Below are 21755 nucleotides of genomic sequence, written 5' to 3'. Positions count from 1 at the left end.
GGAACAAGCAGTGGAGGCTGAAGACCTTCCGTTTTATTCTGAATGCAGTGTAGAGAATGGAGACTCTGAAGATGTCACTGAAATGAATGACATAAGATCTATGTTGATTCTAGAGTCCGTATGGAATGAACTGGAAGGGAAATGAGAGGAAGACATAAGTTGTGAAGTCTGCAATAAACCAGGGTCTTCATTACATAAAATTATCTGGACTAGTATTTCCAGAATATACTTTACTTTAAATGACTTAACCACATTCTAACCAAGTTTTAGATGACTTTTGGTGTTTCCTAATGGAATTGGCACATAATATTGAATCAGACTGCAGAGGATTATTTTAACTCCGTGGCCAGAGGCAGAGAAAGACGTAAAGCTATTGAAGCCAACAAATATGTTGAGAAATGCAAATTCTCACAAAGTAAAAGATTTGGAATTCTAGAAGGCAGCAGATTATCAATAGCTGTATCCAGATTCTTTGGATTAAGACTTCAGAATAGCTCACCAGGAAGTAAAATTTTCTAAGTATAACCTTCCAGGCAACTGGGATGTTGCTGAACAAGGATCAAGACCATTAGAAAGCTGTGTAAGTGAGCAGCAGACAAGATGACGACCATTTGTTTTGTTTCCACTAGCATAAAGGGGTCAGATTTTTAAAGTTTCTTGCCCCAGAAAATATCACAATCCATTTAGAATACAGATTCAGACCCAAAGCCTTTCTGACTCAATAGAAGAGACGAAGAGGATGCAGACATCACCTTAAGAATTTGCTCAAAATCGCCAGATAGATTTGGCAGTCGCCTAAACATTTAATAAAAATTAACTCACTAACCAAATACCCTCAACCACCAAGCTGGCAGGTCTTGCATTTGAAAAACAATCATTTTGAGGTACCAAACTACTGACATCCAGGCACAGCATCCGGCTTTTATTTACAAACATGGAAAGAGGTGCACCAGGGTTAATTAAATGGCACGAAGCGCGTAGCGGCGCATCCTTCCCCGGGAAGCCGGTCAGGTTCCACCAGGAGGAGGGGGAGGGAAAGGAGGCCCCGGGCGCCAGGGCCCGCGCGGCCTCTTCTCTCCAGGCGTCCCGAGCTGCCCTCGCTCCAGGCCCCGCCATCTCATTTGCCGCCTTCCGACGCGTGACCCCAGCGCGCTCGCGTCCCGGGCCGGTGACAGGCGCGGGGTGCGCCAAGCGGCTCCATGTGCCCCCTCCCTCTCGCGGCCGCCGCAGTCGCCGGGCCCCGAACCCAGCTCCGGCTCCTCGGCAGAGGGCTCGCCGCCGCCATGTCTACCGCCAGGCCCCTCAAATCCGTGGACTACGAGGTGTTCGGGAGAGTGCAAGGTAGGGCACCCCTCTACAGTGCGCGATCAAAGAACTGTTGGGGGAGGAATGGACAAAGCTGCGAGAAGAGCATCCCATCTTGGGAAGCCACTTCCCCGTGGCGGCCGGGACTTCCGCTGGGCCATGACACAGCAGCCGCGGGGGGAAGGAGGCGAAGCGCGCCTGCGCCGGAGAGCTGGGGGAGCTGGCGGGGGAAGAGAGCGGAGGGGGCGAGGGGAGGAGAGCGGAGGACGCGGGGGCACAGGGGACAGGGGACAGGAGAGGGAGGAGAGAGGGAGGAAGGAGGGACCGCGGGGCACCTGAGCCGGCGGGCTGAGGGGGTGCTGGGTGCTGACAGAGAGAGAGAGAATGAAGTTGGGTAGGAAAAGAAGAGAGGCCCTTGAGCTAGTGGTCCCCGTTACATGCCGCTGAAACTACTGGGCTTGACTTGAATTTCACGAAGGACACCTAGATGATGTTTGAGGCTTCACTTTGTCGGAGATTATATACTTTTTTCTTTTCCTGTGTAGCACTTAAAAGAATTACTGCCTTATGTAATTTTTGTTTCGCCATAAATGTAAATAGTTCCAAAGGACGTAATGTCTGGCTTATGGTAACTATTCTTATTTCTAAATTAAAATGTTGAATCACTCTGAAGTTTATCCAATGGAATATAAATATGGTAGTAATTTAATATTTACCATCATTCATTTAAAATAAAGCTTCTAACAGTGGGAAATTTTACCTCATATCTTTTCCTTTTTTTTTAATTTATTTTTTTGTGAGGAGGACTAGCCCTGAGCTAACATCCGGTGCCAATCCTCTCCTTTTTTTGCTGAGGAAGATTGGCCCTGGGCTAACGTCCATGCCCATCTTCCTCCACTTTATATGGGACACCGCCACAGCATGGCTGGACAAGCAGTGCGTCGGTGCGCGCCCTGGATCTGAACCTGCGAAGCCCAGGCCTTGAAGCGGTGTGAGCGCAGTTAACCGCTTGCGCCACAGGGCCAGCCCACTTTTTCCTTTTTGAATTTGATTTCCATTCCCCTTCCCCACAGAATTTTATCCTGTTGTTGTACTTGAGAGTTTTATTGATCACCCTATCAAACTTTTCTGCAATATGTATTTATAGTATGTATGTGTATATACATACATATATACATATGTTTTATTAATTTATTTTGACTATAAAGCTCTTAATTTTTTTCTTCTGGCTTGAGTTACTATTGCGATTATTATTAGAACACGATTGATGAAAATAATATAAATACATTTAAAAGTATGATAAATATTAAATTTAAAAGGTAAATTGGTATTGGAAGTTTATTTCTTAAGGAGAAAGCTGGGGGTGTTTATGGAACATTGATTAAAGGAAAGGTTGAATTATCTCCTTTTATTTTGGTACTCTAGAGGTTTTTACACTTTGGGGCAGTGTACCAGGGTAAGATTTAGGGTGAGTGAGAGTATGTGTTTTGTAAAGAGACGAGCCTTTCTTTCAAAGGGTGATTGTGAAAAGGGGTGTAGGAAAGGAGAACCTCGGCAGACCACAGGTGCCTTCTTAGGTCGGTTTTAGGAAAGAATACACGTGGAAGTTGAAGATCTGGAAACTGATTCCCTTAAAATTATCCATGGCTTTGTACCCTTTAGAAAGTTTTTGGGTACACCCAGGGGTATGGTACTCTGGATTGAAAACTGCCACAATAAGTCATTGAAACACATTACATAAAAAATGAAAACGATGGCAAAGATCACCTAATAGAGTATTTGGTCTACTGGACAGAGATGGCAGTAGTTAAGGAGTGCGTGTGTGTGTGTGTATGCACATGTGTGACATTTACTGAATGTGTTCCATGTGCTGAACATCTTACTGTTATTTACTTAATTCTCATCACAATTTTTTGATATATATGTCTTATTCCTATTTTAACAATGAGAAAATAAGGTCAAGAGAGGTTCAGTAACTTGGAAAAGCCCAGAGTCGACAAATGGGGTTTGACCCTGCATCTCTCTAACTGTAAAACCTGCACTTTTCCTTTATACAATGTTTTTTGTTAATTTATAGTGTATTTCTATTGATTTTAACTATATAATTACATTTTTGTGCATATGAAGGTGACATGGTATATGAAGATGGATTTTGGGCAACAGTACAATTATAGGAAAGAGAAATGTATGATACATAAACCGTGAGGTTTAAAAAATCAGCTTTAGGACAATACCTCCTATAGTTTGCAGTTTGTTCAATGGAAGAGAGTACACGCATACTATTGATTTATTAAGGCATAGTATGTGGGACAAATTCACAATCACATATTTGCACATATATACACTGATGTTTGCTGAGAACTTAGGATGTGCCAAGCTCTGTACTCAATATTTTACGTGCATTGTCTCATTTAATCCTCAACCTTGTGACCTCAGCCATTTTCCTCATTTAACAGATGGAGAAACTGAGGCATAGAGAAATAACTTTCCCAGGTTACACAGTAAGTTAAGTGGTGGCACTGGGATTCAAACCTTGACAGTCTGATACTGGAGCCTATGCTCTAAATCACTATAACCTATTGATTCTCTTCTAAGTACCCTTACTACCTTTATTTTGCCTTCCTCCTGATCAAAGCACCAAACACGTGTGCACTGATGCAGGACATTTGGACCCGGCCATTTGGACCATTCCAGATGACCCTGAGGATTTTTTGTGGTCCTTTTGGCTCCAAGGAAGTTTGACCTGGTCAGTAAGCAGTCAGCACACTCAAAAACTACAGACTCTGACCCTCTCTCTCTGTTGCTTGATGGCACTGTCACTATTTCTGTATATCAGTCTGTGTCTCACAAAACTGCTCACAATTTTCTTGTGGATTACCTAAGGAATAAATAGAAACCATTAGCCTTTTATCCGAGTCATAAATTCTACATAATGTTTATGTAGAAATTGACAATAAATAATAAAAAATAAAAATTTTAATTTTAATATAAAATGGGCAATAATTAAGGGAACGTTGTAAAATTCACTTTTAATTTAAAAGTATGGAATAGTAAAATCTTAGTGAATACTGGCTTGTTAGAAATAATGGCTAGAAAAGTAAATTTACAATGGAAGAAGCTATAATTAAGAACATTTAATATGGACATAATATAGATTGATAAATAAAATTGTCATTGAAATATTTAAATGGAAAATATTCCCAAAGAAAATAGTTTCAATGACATAAAAATGAAGGTAGAAAAAATGAAAAATGATTTAACTGTCCTGTCCTGATGGAAAATTGATCAATGAGTTAAATTGGCTTAATGGAGTTCATGACAGAAAATATTTTCCAACCCAAAACAAGGTATGTTGTTATACTTCTATTTAGAATATTTGAATTTAAAACATACTTGGTGACAAAATGGCAGTCAAAATGTTCTAGGGGTCAAATATACCCTACCCTGTTCTCAAAACACACACCCTAATTTACAAACAGATTATATTCCAAGAATTAGTTTATAAATTGGTTATTTGAAATTCAGGAAAATACATTTATAGAAGTAATATTACAAGTAGTGGATTAACGTCTCAGACTCATCTGTAAAGTCTCCATATAGGGCCTTAGGCTGCTGCTACTTTCCATTGCTGTTTCTTTTGGTGTACTTTTTTTTTTTTTTTTTTTTTTGTGAGGAGATCAGCCCTGAGCTAACATCCGCCAATCCTCCTCTTTTTTTGCTGAGGAAGACGGCCCTGGGCTAACATCGGTGCCTATCTTCCTCCACTTTATATGGGACGCCGCCACAGCATGGCTTACCAAGCAGTACTTCGGTGCGCGCCCGGGATCCGAACCAGCGAACCCCGGGCCGCCGCAGCGGAGCGCGCGCACTTAACCGCTTGCGCCACCGGGCCGGCCCCGGTGTACTTTTTTTTAAAATACATTTTTTGTTTTAGAATAGTTGTAGATTTATAGAAAAGTTGGAAAGGTACTATAGAGAGTTCCTATACACCCCACATCTAGTTTCCCCTTTTAACATCTTACGTAAGTATGGTACATTTGTCACAACTGGTGAGCCAATGTTGATACGTTATTATTAATGAAAGTCTATACTTTATTCAAATTTCCTTAGTTTTTACCTAAAGTCTTTTTTCTCTTCCATGATTCATCCAGGATATCACATTATGTTTAGTTATCGTGTCCCCTTAGGCTCCTTTATGCTGTGACAATTTCTCAGACTTGCCTTGTTTTCCATGACCTTGGCAGTTTTGAGGAGTACTTTGAGGTTAGGTACTTTGTAGAATGTAGAGTTGGGATTTGTCTGATATTTTTGTCATGATAAGACTGGGGTTACGGGTTGGAGGAAGACCACAGAGTAAAGTGCTGTTCTCATCCTACCATATCAAGGGTACATATTGTCAATGTGACTTACCACTGTTGATGTTGGCCTTAATAACCTGGCTGAGATAGTGCTTGTCACGTTTCTCCACTGTTAACTTTCTCTTTTTTTCCCTTCGCTTTCCATCTTCTACTTTTTTATCTCCGCATCTCAGGAAGCTCCATGTTTTATCCCCCCAACCTCTGTTGCCCTGGGGGCTTTGGGATGAAGGATAGGGGAGCAGGGGACCGAACTTCTGTGTTTTTCGAGTGTTTGTAAATATGACATGCTTATAATGTTTCTATAAATGTTTAATTACAGTTACATCTAGAATAATATAATCTGAAAATTTGAAAGGGAAATTGACTAAGCTGTGTATAGGTGCTTTGATGCTTTACCAGCTCTCAGGTGAATGCTAACGACACTCGTAGAAATGGATTGTGGCAATCTGTTGGTTTACCTGTGCTTTAGAAATTTAAGTTTGTTTTGACAGTATTAACTCAGATTTAGAATAGGAATAGCTTATCAAACTATAGAAATAATAGCAATTTTCTTTAAGATTGCTTAAAATGAAAATTGGGCTGAACTATTAAATAGCTTTGTCAGACACCACATGATTTAGGTGTACATGTTTTTCCTTACGTAGATAGGTAAATGGAAAAGCTGTATTTTAGAGGTTGAAATTTTTAGTATGTTGAAGTCAAGAAACATAAGTATGGTTAACTCTAATTCCCTCTCTCATCTTTGTTCCCATAGCATTTCATTTACAGTTCTTTTTTTTTTTTTTTATAATTTTATTTACTTATTTTTCCCCCAAAGCCCCAGTAGATAGTTGTATGTCATAGTTGCACATCCTTCTAGTTGCTGTACGTGGGACGCGGCCTCAGCATGGCCAGAGAAGCGGAGCATCAGTGCGCGCCTGGGATCCGAACCCGGGCAGCCAGCATCGGAGTGCGCGCACTTAACCGCTAAGCCACGGGGCCGGCCCTCATTTACAGCTCTGTTCCACGTGTTTTTACTTCTCTTTAATCCATTCTGCTTTCAACTGCAGTGATTTGTGTACACGTATCTGTCTCTCACTAGACAATAAGGATAGTATTTTGAAGGTCAAGCTGGTAGCTTGTTTTTATATCCTTTCCAGGCTATGCTTCTGGTGGGGACTTCATAAGTGTCTTGAATTAAATTGAAGTGCCTGGGGATAGTTGGCTTGAAGAAGAAACAGTGGTGTGATGACTGTTTTGACTCTTTGAAAGATGCCATGGTGTGTGGCTCCAGGGGACAGACCCTGGACTGATGGTGGAAGGTTAAAGTGAGGCAGAATTTTATTCTATATAAATAAAGCCTTTCTAACAATTAAAGATGTTTGAAATCATTAAGGGCTGCTTTGTAAGGTAGTGACTGTGTGACTTCCTGCATTCAAGATGAAGGGGTACATTATAATATGAAAATGTGATTTTGCATGAAAGGATGACATTTAAAATTCATCATATGGTTTCTTTAAATATCAATGTTTCTTTGTGGATTTAAAGTATGATTTGCTTTGCAAATATTCCCCTCAGAGTTTCTCACTGACACATCTTTCCACAAAGTGAGGTACAGTTGCAGCTGATTGAACCTTGACTGAGAAGCATATTGTGCTTGAGTCTCTCATAACTGAAGGCACTGATGTCTGTCCCAGTTTCCAGAGCAGTGTGTCTGTAAAAAACCCACGTGTGTCATATCAGCTTCCCTTCTCTTTAGCAAGAGAGGTGGAAGCAGTGCGGGGAGGCCATGAAAGCCCACAGGAGCATCTTCTCCAACACAAGCCCTGTCCCAGGAGGGCTCTGTTCCAGCCAGTGCTGATAAACTGCAGAAAATGTCTCCATGTTTGCCTTTTCTTTCTGTGTGGACCTCCCTCTGTTGCACTGTGTGCTTCAAACTAGGGATCAGAATTCAGAAAGATTCTGAGAAAATCCCAAGTGGATTATGGAGCTTTCCGTGGTTAATGCCTGCATGGTTCACTGCTTCACAAAATTAATGGGCTGGTGGTCCTGACACCTCTTGATGCACATTCCTTCTAAGGCTTTAAAATAAGGGTTTTGGTTGAGGGGCCCAATAAATAACACCCTTCTTCATTATGTGAGTTATTGGCAAGTAAGACAAAGAATAAAGCAGAGTTTTGGGGATGTGGTGTATATCTTCAAGTAAGTGGACTTTATAATAATCTGTACTGCGGAAGTAAACACACCCACCCAGGCACAGGCAGGGCTGCACTGGGGCAGGCTTCCCTGATGGGCAGAGCAGAAGGTATGATCCCTGTCGGTAACTAGCTCCCAGGAGAAGGAGGAAGAGGAACCACCTGGGCTATGCATGTTTCTCCTTCCAAACTTACCTGTTAGATAAGTCACTGCATGTCCCTGAGGGGGAGTCAGGGACAGAGTAGAGGGTGGCCAGGAGTGTCACACTAATGGATATTCCTCCTCACTGATGGGAACTGTCACGAGGGTGAAGAAACTTTCTTCTCCAGAAATGAGTTGTACAATCTAGGGGGAGCTCAACTGTTTAGTTCTGGTTGCAGTACTTCAAGATGCTCGTCACCGTAGGGTTTTCTGGTGTGGAGTGGTGAAAAGTCAGGGAGCTTGTATGGTGAGCAAAATTGGAGAATGACTGCCCTTATTCTACAGGGAGAGGGAGGAAGAACTACATCACAGTTCTGTTTTCTGCTTTCCATTCTTTTGGTGACATTTAAAAAATTGTGATATGATTAACATAACATTAAATTTACCCTTTTAAAGCGTTCAAAACATGCCAAGTATACAGTGGTTTTTAGTATATTCACAATGTTTTGCAACCATCACCGCTATCTACAGGCATACCTTGGAGCTATTGTGGGGTTTGGTTCCAGACCACCGCAATAAAGTGAATATCACGATAAAGCGAGTCACACGAATTTTTTGGTTTCCCAGTGCATATAAAAGTTGTTTACACTATACTGTAGTCTATTAAGTGTGCAATAGCATGATGTCTGAAAAAACAATGTACCTACCATAATTAAAAAATACTTTATTGCTAAAAAATGCTAACCACCATTTGAGCTTTCAGTGAGTCATAATATTTTTGCTGGTGGAGGATCTTGCTTTGATGTTGATGGCTGCTGACTGTTGATGGCTGGGTGGTGGTTGCTGAAGGCTGGGGTGGCTGTGGCAATTTCTTAAAATAAGAGAACAATGAAGTTTGCCGCATCGATAGACTCTTTCTTTCATGAACGATTTCCCTGTAGCGTGTGATGCTGTTTGATAGCTTTTTACCCACAGTAGAACTTCTTCCCAAACTGGAGTCAATGCTCTCAAACCCTGCTGCTGCTTTATCAACTAAGTTTATGTCATATTCTAAATCTTTTGTTGTCATTTCAACAGTCTTCACAGCATCTTCACCACGAGTAGATTCTATCTCAGCAAACCACTTTCTTTTCTCATCCATAAGAAGCAACTCCTCATCCCTTAAGTTTTATTGTGCGATTGCAGCAATTCAGTCACATCTTCAGGCTCCACTTCTAATTCTACTTCTCTTGCTATTTCCACCACATCTGCAGTTACTTCCTCCACTGAAGTCTTGAACCCCTTAAAGTCACCCGTGACGGTTGGTATCAACTTCTTCCAAATTCCTGTTAAGGTTGATATTTTGACCTCTTCCTGTGAATCACAAATGTTCTTAATGGTATCTAGAATGATGAATCCTTTCCAGAAGATTTTCAATTGGCATTGTCCAGACTGATGAGAGAAATCACGATCTATGGCAGCTATCGCCTTATGAAATGTATTTCTTAAATAATAAGACTTAAAAGTCAAAATTACTCCTTGGTTATTGGGCTGCAGAATGGGTGTTGTGTTAGCAGGCATGAAAACAACATTCATCTCGTTGTACATCTCCATCAGAGCTCTTGGGTGACCAGGTACATTGTCAATGAGAAGTAATATTTTGAAAGGAATCTTTTATTGTATGCAATAGGTCTCAACGGTGGGCTTAAAATATTCAGTAAACCATGTTGCAAACAGATATGCTGACATCCAGGTTTGTTGTTCCTTTTATAGAGCACGGGCAAAGTAGATTTAGCATCATTCTTAAGGGCCCTAGGATTTTCAGAATTTTAAATGAGCATTGGCTTCAACTTAAAGTTACCCGCTGCATTAGCCCTAACAAGAGAGTCAGCTTGTCCTTTGAAGCTTTGAAGCCAGGCATTGACTTCTCCTCTCTGGCTATGAAAGTCCTAGATGGCATCTTCTTCCAATATAAGGCTGTTTTGTCTACATTGTAAATCTGTTGTTTAGTGTAGCCACCTTCATTAATTATCCTAGCTAGATCTTCTGGATAACTTGCTGCAGCTTCTATATCAGCACTTGCTGCTTCCCCTTGCACGTTTATGTTGTGGAGATGGCATCTTTCCTTAAACCTCATGAACCAACCTCTGCTAGATTGAAATTTTCCTTCTCGTGCTTCTTTACCTCTCTCAGCCTTCATAGAATTAAAGAGAGTTAGGGCCTTGTTCTAGATTAGGTTTTGGCTTAAGGGACTGTTGTGGCTGGTTTGTTCTTCTATCCAGACCACTAAAACTTTCTCCATATCAGCAATAAGGCTGTTTTGTTTTCTTATCATTTGTGTGTTCACTGGAGTAAAACTTTTAATTTCCTTGAAGAATTTCTCCTTTGCATTTACAGCTGTATGGCACAAGAGGCCTAGCTTTCAGCCTGTCTTGGATTTTGACATGCCTTCCTCACTAAGCTTAATCATTTCTAGCTTTTGATTTAAAGGGAGAGATGTGTGACTCTTCCTTTCACTTGGACACTTAGAGGCCGTTGTAGGGTTATTAATTGGCCTAATTTCAATATTGTTGTGTCTCAGGGAATGGGGAGGCCTGAGGAGAGGGAGAGAGACAGGAGAACTGCCGGTTGGTGGAGTAGTCAGAACACACACATTTATTGATTGTTTGCTGTCTTATACGGGTGCTGTTTGTGGCGCCGCAAAACGATTACAATAGTAATATCAGAGATCACTGATCACAGATCACCATAACAAATATAATAATAATGAAAAAGTTTGAAATATTGTGAGAATTACCAAAATGTGACAAAGAGACTTGAAGTGAGCAAATATTGTGGGAAAAATGGCCCCGATAGACTTCCTCGATGCAGGATTGCCACAAACCTTCGTTTATATAAAAAATGCAATAAAGTGAAGTGCAATAAAATGAGGTACACCTATAACTCCAGAAGATTTCCATCACCCCAACAAGCACCCCCTCCCCCACAGTTCCCTTTAGCAGTCATTCCCTGTTCCCCACTCCCCCCGTCCCTCCGGGAAGTCACAGCCAAGGCCTCCATGACTTCCTTGGCCTTTCACTCATGGTTTCAAGATGGCTGCTGTAGCTGCGGTCATTATATTCACTCTACAGTCAGGAAGAGGGAGGGTGCAAGGGCGAAACCCCTGGCTGAGTCGGCCCTGTCAAAGAGCTTTCTTGAAAACGTCAAACAAAGACTTGGCTTACATCTCGCGGGCCACTCCTCATGTTGTTGCCCCAAGTAAAATCAGAGTTCTGTTAGAAAGGAAGAAGGGAAAAATGGATTTTATGTAGGCAACTAGCAGTGTCTGCCACAGATTTTCATATATTAAATAAATTTAACAACATAATTATTTTATTTGGTATTCTTTCCCAAGTAGTGACACAAAAGGACACATTACAGGAAGACTTTGATCTCCATGGTCTCAGCCTCCAAACATTAGATCTACAACCAAGGCAACCTTTATCTCAGTCTTATTTTTTTTTCCAACTATCACTGTCTAAAGTAATGGGTAACACTTGTATTATCTACCTAGTTTGTCAAGCAGAATGAACTTAGAGTAAAATCATGTCTCTTAAACTTAAATGACAATCCTTTAGCTCTACTGTTTTAAGATTTGTTAATAAATGTGTGTGTGCCCTTACCATTCATAGTTACAAATGCAGCCACCATATCCTGCTCCCATCTCTTGTCCCAAATCCTATAAATTCTGTAAGACAACCAATTTAACCATTTCTTTTTTCAGTTCATATGGTTATGTCTTTATCTATAAATAACATGCTTACATTAGTATATTTTGCTTTGTCAACTTAGGCATTTTCTAGTGACTTCTTGCTACCTTTTATAGTATATAGTATGAAATACATAATACATATATATACTCAAAAGTGTTGGGGCCGCCCTGATGGTGTAGTGGTTAAGTTTGCATGCTCTGCTTCAGTGGCCCGGTGTTCGCAGGTTCAGATCCTGAGCCCGGACCTATCCATTGCTTATCAAGCCATGCTGTGGCAGGCGTCCCACATATAAAGTAGAGGGCACGGTTGTTAGCCCAGGGCGCATCTTCCTCAGCAAAAAGAGGAGGATTGGCAAGAGATGTTAGCTCACGGCTAATGTTTCTCACACATACACACAAAGTGTTTATGTGATATTTAGGTAAAGTTCTGCTAGAATCAACACAAAATTCTTACAATTCTTTCCAGCTTCGAATGCAGTACATTTATCATCATCACTTTAAAATTAAACTAATTCTAATCAATATGGTTGTATGTATATTTGCAATGTTAATATAGTGCATTATTACAGGAGAATAAAACATTTTACTTAAATATTTATCAGCTGGTTTTTCTTTCATTCATTTATTCAACAACCGTGTGCCAAGCTCAGTTCTAGATGCTGGAGACACAGTGGTGAGCAAGACAGAAAAAATTCTGCCCTAATAGAATTTACAGTGAAGATAGGAAATTTTTAAGTAAACAAATAAATACATAATCATATCATATGGTAATCAGTACTGTACATATCCAGTACTATACATACACACCATATGGTGGTGCATTGCTGTTTGAGATAAATTGGTCAGGGAATATTTCTCTAAGGAGATGACTTTGGTGCAGGGAATGAATAATGAGAAGGAGACAGCCATGAGAAGATCCGGGGAGAGAAGAGCATTTCAGGCAGAGGGAATAGTAAATGCAAAGGCCATGAGGCAGGAATGTGCTTGGCATGTTGAGGAACACAAAGGAGGCCAATTTGGCCGGAATGGAGTGAGCAAAGAGGGTAGTCCTAAAATATGAGGTACAAGCATTAGGAAGGGGCCTGGAAGCCCTGATAACCAGGATACATTTTATTCAGAGTGTAATGTGGTTTTAAGCCACTAGAGGGTTTTAAGCTAGGGAAGGAAGTGATTTGATTTTATTTAAGGAAAGAAAACTACCTTGGCTGCTTTCTGGAGAATAAACTGTAGGATGGCATAACTAGAAGCAAGGAGACTAGTTAAGGGGGCTATTGTAGTAGATTAGTTGAGAGATTATGATAACTTCAACTAGGGTGTAAAAACATTATTACCCATTTTTCTAGAAACAGTTGGAACAGAATTAAACTATTTTTTAGTAAGTCTTAAATGAAGTTTGAGGCTAGAAATAATTTGTAAAATGAGTGCAATGACATGGCTTTAAATATTTAACTATGTGTGGTATCCAAATATGCCATAGTCTTGACTTTGGGCCTTTGCACATGCTCTTCCAGCTGTGATGATAGTCCACTCTCATCATACTCGTTTTTGCTCGTCACTGAAGTCTCAACTCTAAAACCCATTTGTCAACAAGCCTGCCCTAAAATTACCCAAGACTGGGTCATTTGTCTGTCCTGTGAACTCCCGTGTGCATCCTGGTTTATGCATTTTGCAACCCATAATTGTTCTGTGTTTTAATCGCCAGTTTACTTGTTTGTCTTCCCCACTAGGCTGTAAGCTCCTAGATGGCAAGGACTGTCTTATTTACTCATCCCATTCTTTGCACTTAGAGAATTAATAAATATTTGTTAAGTGAATAATCGGAATGTTTAATTGTGTGCTTATTAGATCTATCTGAGTTGCCTAATTCTTAGCCTATGTCTGTGTGAAAAGAATATTTCATCAGTAGACTGGAGTAGATGACTTCCTTAACTCTGCAACACGTGGAATATCTAACTCTGCAACATGTGGAATATCTAACTCTGCAACATGTGGAATATCTAACTCTGCAACATGTGGAATATCTGTGTTGGATACCTCTTTTAAGAATTTCTCAAACCCCATCACCTTAAGCAGAAAGTCTTTTTGTCATCAATAGATGCTGGAAGGGCTGCCTGGGATTCATAAATGTTGAAGGGACGTTGCTCTTCACTGGGGTGCATGTTGTCAACCCCCGCTCTCTGGGCAGCTCCCTTATTTCTGGCCGTGAGTAGTAAGGGTGGAGGGAGCAATCTAAGGGACAGGCTGCCTGCGCTGCTCCAACTCCAGGTCCAATTAGGGCACAGGAGAAGGGGCTTTTGCTTTTTCATTGTCCGTAGTTTCTTTCATGTAATGCTGCTGACTTGTAAAATATATGAGGCAGCACTGACATGCAAGTACATGATTTATTGCCAACTTGAACTTGAACAGCGTCAGTGGGAAATGCATCAGATCCGCAGTACCCTGCTTGATTTGGATTTTCCTCTTTGTGATGCACTTCTTGACCTGAAATTTAAATCCTTTTCAAATCTTTCCTAGACCTTCCTTTAAGGTGGACCCAACTGTTGGTTTTAAGCTTTAGTGGCCGTAAGAATCACCTGGAGAGCATGGTAAAAACAGATTCCTGGACTCCACCTGCAGAGTTTCTGTTTCTGTAGGTCTGGGGAGGGGCCGAGGATTTGATTTTCCAAAAAAACTCTCAGGTGATGCTGGTGCTGCTGGTTCTTGGACCGCTCTGAATAGGAAAGAGCTGGGCCGTATGTTTCTGATTTCTGTTTACTTCAGTTGCACGTGCTTTCTTTTCATAATGCTAACATCACGGGGGCTGTTCACTGTTGAAGAACTCAGAGCGGAATAAGCACAGTACAGGCTTGACTGAAACCTTCAACTCCACCTGGGCAGTGTCTTCTGGGACCCTCTCACTCTCGGGATAAAATGACTGCATACTTTTCCATAGTTCTGCCTCTTTTCTCTCCTGTTTTCTCTCTTCTGCAAGGCCTGGTTGACCGGAAGTTTGCCTTGAATTTTCTGCTCATTCCTGTTGTATCTACTAGCTAATGTCTTTCCCTCCATCTGTATAACAGATTGCCTCTCTGATTCCCCTTCAGATCAGTACTTTCCACTCAGCATTCCTCCACATTTTATATGTATCTCTTAAAATATTTTTATAGTCCGACTAAAATTCCATTTGTGATATTGTCCTATCTTTATTGCTTTACCACTCTTTTTCTTCATTTTCATTTGGTACTACAATACATTATCATCAGGGAACAAATGATACCCCTTAGTATTATAAATCCACTTACAAAATTACTTAAAATTACCTAGGCCACTGATCCCTTCTGTATCTTCTTAACCAGGCTCAAATGCTGTATCTAGAAGCAATATCTTTTGACCTCCCTGGAAATTGGTTTGATTTATCCCCTGTGATTTCCCAGTATATTTGTCTCTAATTTTTTTTCAATTGAGGTGTAATTTAAATTCAGTAATGTTCACCCACTTTAGTGTACAGTTCAATCAGTTTTGGCAAATGCATACGGTCACGTAACCACCACCATAATCAAAATTTAGAGCAGTCCAGTCCCATCACCCTAGAAATTCCCTCGTGCCCCTTTGCAACACTCCTCTTCCAACTCCCAGCCTTTGGCAACCACTGATCAGTTTCCTGTTCCTGTAGTTTTGGCTTTTCCAGAATGCGGAGTTAAAATAAAAACGGAAATGTTTTATGACATTTAAACTTGAATTTAGTCCTTGTATTTAAAGAAGTAGTGGTCTAGGGGTAAGATTTGGCACTTTCACTGCAGCGGCTTGGCTTTGTTTTCCGGTCAGGGAACCACACCCCCGTCTGGCAGTTGTCATACTCTGGTGGCTATATGTTGCTGTGATGCTGAAAGCTATACCACCAGTATTTCAAATACCAGCAGGGTCACCCAAGGTGGACAGGTTTCAGTGGAGCTTCCAGACTACACAGACTAGGAAGAAGGACCTGGCCACCCACTTCGGAAAAAATTGGCCTTGAAAACCCTATAAATCCCAGTGGAGTGTTGTCTGATATGGCACTGGAAGTAAGAGGATGATGCAAAAAGACTGAGCAGGGTTCTGCTTTGCAGTACACAGGGTGCTGGGAGTCGGAATCAACTCCAAGGCACTAACAAATTTAGAGAAGAAATTCTAAAAGCCAAGGATAGATAAATTTTATGCCAAATATACTTAACTGTCCTTGTAATAAGTATTTTGTTTTATTTAACATTTTAAAGTAGAATGAATATGCGGTTTGGTGTTTTGTTATACTTTAGTTTTAGGATATTATTATTTTTCTCCAAAAATAATCTTCCTTTTCTCTTAAGGACATTTTTGAATACATTCAGATATTAAAAGTTTGTTCATTTCACTGACTTGGTATTTAATAAAATATATGAAAGTTAAGTTAGGAAATATATAATTTTTTTAAAGGTAGACAAACTGACATTTCTTTTTATCTTTCTTTTATACAGGTGTCTGCTTCAGAATGGTAAGTCAATACAGTCTGTTTGTTCATTTATTTTTTCCCGCTGTTACTTCTATTCGCAGAGATAGAGCACTTTTCTACTTAGTGCTAGTCTGTTGTTTATTCCCGTCCTTGACAGCAAATGGAGAAATATTTGTATTTCTTCAAAATTACTGGTTAAGATTTTTATTAAAGCCATCTTTAAAAAGTAGTTAATATTCAAAATATATAAAGGACTTATACAACTTAATATCAAAAAAACAAACAAGCTGATTAGAAAATGGGCAGAAGACGTGAATAGACATTTTTCCAAAGAAGACATGCAGATGGCCAACAGGCACATGCAAAGGTGCTCAACATCACTAATTCCTAGGGAATGCAAATCAAAACCACACTGAGATGCCACCTCACACCTGTCAGAATGGCTGTTATCAGAAAGACAAAAATAAAGAGTGTTGGCAGGGATGTGGACGAAAGGGAACCCTCATACACTATTGGTGGGAATGTAAGTTGGTGCAGACACTATGGAAAAGAGTATGGAGGTTCCTAAAAACATTAAAAATAGAACTACCATATGATCCAGAATTTCCAATTCTGGGTATTTATCTGAAGAAAATGAAAACGCTAATTCAAAGAGATACATGCACCCCTATGTTCGTTGCAGCATTATTTGTAATAGCCAAGATTTGGAAGCAACCTAAGTGTCCATCGATAGATGAATGGATAAAGAAGATGTGGTACACACACACACACACACACACACACACACACACACACACATACAGGAATATTACTTAGCCATAAAAAAGAATGAAATCTTGCCATTTGTGACAACATGGATGGACCTAGAGGGTATTATGCTAAGTGAAATAAGTCAGACAGAGAAAGACAAATACCATATGATTTCATTTATATGTGGAATCTAAAAACCAAAACAAATGAACAAACAAAACAAAACAGAAACAGACTCATAGATACAGAAAACAAACTGGTGGTTACTAGAGGGGGAGGGGTTGGGGATAGGAGAAATAGGTGAAGGGGATTAAGAGGTAGAAACTTCCAGTTAAAAAATAAATAAGTCATGGGGATGTAATGTACTGCATAGGGAATATAGTCAATAATATAGTAATAACTTCATATCATGAAAAAAAGTAGTCTATTAAAAACTTTACAGCCTTCCTAGTTTTTAGTTAATGTTTTCTATGAATTTCAAAAGTACTTCTCTTGGGGTGATTGAATTAAACATTTGATTAGGCATATTGAATATAAAAGTATGAGATCTCCACTTGTTCTGGATGGAAGAAACCTTCCAGGCAAGGGAATATATCTCGAATTGCAAAATGAAAAATGCTCATGTTGCATAGGGAAGTGATTCCCAGGGTTTTAGAAGTTGAAACTCCTTGTTGCCTTTCAAATTTTTATTTTTTAACATATTCCTTTCCTAAAAGTTAAATGTGGCATGTATTTTCACCTATTATCTGGGCTGGCAGTCACTAGATTAGGTCTCTATTCTTGACCTCTGAGAGTTTTAACGTGTTCCCACCAGTCAAGTCTCCGCATTTTGAGATAGTTCCATCCCCTACAGTTCACATTGTCTCCTTTTTCATTATTACCTGTGAGAGCTTGACTTATTTTCAGAAGCAGCTCCTACATCACTCCTAGTTGTAACTATCTCAGTTTGTGTTGCTTCATTTTTATTGAGGCCGTGCAGAGTTGAGATCTTGGTCACTGTGGCCTCCAAACAGGAGAAGAGCTTGTTTTTAAAAAGTCCTAGTAGACTGGATCCACAAGAATTTTAGTATGATATAGTTGAAATAATTCAAAATCAAATGTTGCTAGTTTTTCACTTGTCAGTAGCATAACTGAATTTGGAACCAGGAAAAGGAATTTATTTTTTAAATTTTTATTTATTTTTATTTTTTATTTTTTTATTTTTTAAAGATTTTATTTATTTATTTTTCCCCCAAAGCCCCGGTAGATAGTTGTATGTCGTAGTTGCACATCCATTCTAGTTGCTGTATGTGGGACACGGCCTCAGCATGGCCGGAGAAGCGGCGCGTCGGTGCTCGCCCGGGATCCGAACCCGGGCCGCCAGCAGCGGAGCGCGCGCACTTAACCGCCAAGCCACGGGGCTGGCCCTATTTATTTTTATTTTTTATGTTTTTTTATTGATGTCATAATAGTTATAAGATTGTGAGATTCCAGTTTTACATTATTATTTGTCAGTCACCATATAAATGTGTCCCTTCGCCCCTTGTGCCCACCCCCCCCCAGCTTCCTTCCCCCCGTAACCACCAAACTGTTCTCTCTGTCTGTGTGTTAGTTTATATTCCACATATGAGTGAAATCATGTGGTGTTTGTCTTTCTCTGTCTGGCTTATTTTACTTAACATAATACCCTCCAGGTCCATCTATATTGTTGCAAATGGGATGATTTTGTCTTTTTTTATGGCTGAGTAGTATTCCATTGTATATATATACCACATCTTCTTTATCCAGTCATCTGTCGTTGGACACTTGGGTTGCTTCCACTTCTTGGCTATAGTGAATAATGCTGCAATGAACATAGGGGTGCATAAGCTTCTTTGGATTGTTGATTTCAAGTTCCAGGAAAAGGAATTTTAAAAATCTATTAAGGATAATAGGAGAAATAAATGTACTTGAAGACGATTATATAACATGTGGCAAGTCCAGAGCCAAAAGAAAACATCAGAATCTTTTAATCAAATACTTTATATTGATCATAACTGGATATCTTTCTTCAGTGATTGAGAATCTTGGAGTGATCATCATTTGCAACACAGATTAACAATGTAATTTAGTGTTAGCAGACATGGGGACAATGCTGCTGAATTTTATGGATCCCAAAACACATCATGGAAACTGTTTCTGAAGTAATTCCCACTATCATTTTATTTTCTCATAAAGTGCTTGTCTTTACTGTAAAACTGGAATTTAACAAAAAATACCATTGAAGTGAAGGTTCTTGTAAACAAAGGTATTAACCATAGGTCAGCTGCACAGTTTTTAGCATAGAGTATTTTTTAGAAAAAAAAAAGTTGTTATCAGTTTAGCAGTTTTTGAGTGTTAGAATAAAATATGTTATGAATTCAGACTTTTGATGTTGGACATTGTCTCTCTTGTTTTCTCCTGAAACCAGTACACGGAAGATGAAGCTAGAAAAATAGGAGTGGTTGGCTGGGTGAAGAATACCAGCAAAGGCACTGTGACAGGCCAAGTGCAAGGCCCCGAAGAGAAAGTCAATTCCATGTAAGTAATAAGACTAAGAACACACTCACACAATTTATGAACTTATTTTAATGTTTCATTGGACAATAAGAATCGTATTGATGAACCAAATTTAGTTTATGTATTATAACTCAACAAACATGCTTTAGGCAGACCAGCAAAGAAGTTCTCCGAGTTGAGAGTGAGATTTCTACATTTAGGAATGAATTTCCCACTTGGGCAGGCCCTCAAAAAGAGCAACAGCATCACTCTCAAATCTGTATGAAATATGTTGTGTTAAGTCTCCTCTAACATGGGGGCAACATCCAGGGCGCAAATATTTCTCATCTGAAGTGGTCATGACAGAAGCGCAGTGCCTTAGGATGGTTCTTAGAGTTCTTAAAGGAGTCCTCAAGGCAAAAAGATTGCCATCTCCTTTTTGTTGTTTAGTATGTTATTTATCTATTGGTAATTTTATTTTTACTGTCAATGAAAGTGTGTTTAATGGGCTGTGTGGTTACCATAACCTGAGTCCTTGCAGCCCAAAGGAGACCAGATTCAGTAATATGGGAAAATGTGCCCTCTGTAGACAATGTGCTTTTCAAAGGCCTTATCTTTTCAGCTTCAGTATTTCCACTGCTCTCTAGTCTTTTTTTTTTTTTAATAAAAAAATAGCTAACATTTATTGAGCATTTGCAACATGTTAGGCAGTATGCTAAACACTTTACATGGATTATCTCATTTAATCTTCATAACAGATCCTGTGAGGTAGGCAGGATTAATTATAGCTAATTTATTTTATTTTATGCTTTACAGTTTATCTTTATTCTCCTTACTTAATGTTTTCCGATTTAATAGGCAATACTTTTTTGCCTTTTGTAATAAGTGAAGTAATAAAATGCAGGGAGGCATAAGAACAAAGCTGGTAAAACCAAGCTTTGTTCTTATGCCTCCCTCTCAACTTCCCTCCCCTTTATGTAACCTGTGCCATTGGCCTTGTGAGTACTTTCCAAAGCTTTCTCTTTCACTTAAAAATACTCAAGCATATGGTGATGGACAAACAAAAATGTACAACCCAAAATTTCACAATGTTATAAACTATTAAAACATCAATAAAAAAAATACTCAAGCATACATTTATAATTAGGGATTTGCTTGTTTTTACTGAAATAGAATACTTTATGCATATTTTTCTGTAACTAGGTTTTTTGTTTTATGGACGTTCAACGTCAGTAAATATATAACTACTAACTTTCTGTTTTTTCTGATTTCTTTATGTATAGGTAGATACCTGTCTTTGTGTGTAAAACCACACCCCACTTGAAAATTTCATAAATTTGGGGGTAATAGTTAATGGAAAACATTTCATAAAATGTGGGGTAACAGTTAATGGAAAACAATATTTTTCAGTAGGATTGTCACAAAATGCACAAAAGAAAAGGTTGTGAGGCTTATGCTGTACAAAAACAATAGTTCAATGGATGAGAAAATGCCAAATGTCTATAAGGTGGTTTGAGAATGGAGACTATGTGGAGGATGGATGCTCATGCCAATCATGTTATATCCTAATCCATGTTGTAGCAGGTTTTTGATTAATTTCCTCAAAATCAATGTAATCATATCATACGTTCTGTCCATTTTTGCTTTCCAATGACTGCACACCCCTCCTCCCCCACACACCACCAATAATCTATGTTAGCAACCTGTGTGTTTTCTTCCGCGTTTGTTTCCATGTTCATCTTCTCATACACACACCTGGGGTACACATACATTTTTGGGTGGCGATCAACATTTGCTTTTTAAATATGGGATCATGGTGTATGCACTTCTCTGCATCTCACTGTTATCATTCAAAAATACATCCAGGAAAATCCGTCCAAGTCAAATGGTATAGCTCTAATTCATTTTTTTTTTCTTTCTTTTTTTCTCTCTTTTTTTTTTTGTGAGGAAGATCAGCTCTGAGCTAACATCCAGGCCAATCTTCCTCTTTTTGCTGAGGAAGACTGGCCCTGGGCTAACATCCATGCCCATCTTCCTCTACTTTATATGGGACGCCGCCACAGCATGGCCTGACAAATGGTGCATCAGTGCGCGCCCGAGATCCGAACCCGGGCCGCCAGCAGCAGAGCACAAGCACTTAACCACTATACCACGGGGCCGGCCCCTCTAATTCATTCTTTTTAATGGCTGCTTAATATTCTACAATATAGATGTACCATTATTTATTACGTTATTGCTGGGAACTCATATTGTTTCTTGTTGTTTTTTTTTTTTTTCAATAAGAGCAATGCTATCATAAACATTTCATTGGTGATTTTATTTTTATGGTGGAGATTCCCAGGAGTGTGATTTGTTG

At 39.5% G+C, this 21755-nt stretch overlaps 1 protein-coding gene across 1 annotated transcript in view; it reads left to right on the top strand.

The window, feature by feature from the left end:
* Positions 1–1052: 1052 nt before the first annotated feature.
* The window catches only part of ACYP2 (acylphosphatase 2), a 177674-nt gene continuing 156971 nt past the window's right edge, over positions 1053–21755 (top strand). The window contains exons 1-3 of the mRNA XM_058551252.1: positions 1053–1341; positions 16179–16195; positions 19332–19441. Coding sequence (XP_058407235.1) covers positions 1200–1341; positions 16179–16195; positions 19332–19441 — 269 coding nt within the window. The 5' untranslated portion in view covers positions 1053–1199. The remainder of the gene's footprint in view (positions 1342–16178; positions 16196–19331; positions 19442–21755) is intronic.

The sequence above is a fragment of the Diceros bicornis genome, chromosome 12 (genome assembly GCF_020826845.1).
Source record: "Diceros bicornis minor isolate mBicDic1 chromosome 12, mDicBic1.mat.cur, whole genome shotgun sequence".
Taxonomy (NCBI): Eukaryota; Metazoa; Chordata; class Mammalia; order Perissodactyla; family Rhinocerotidae; genus Diceros; species Diceros bicornis.
Note: the sequence above shows the minus strand (reverse complement) of the source record. Positions and strands in the feature narration are given on the sequence as shown.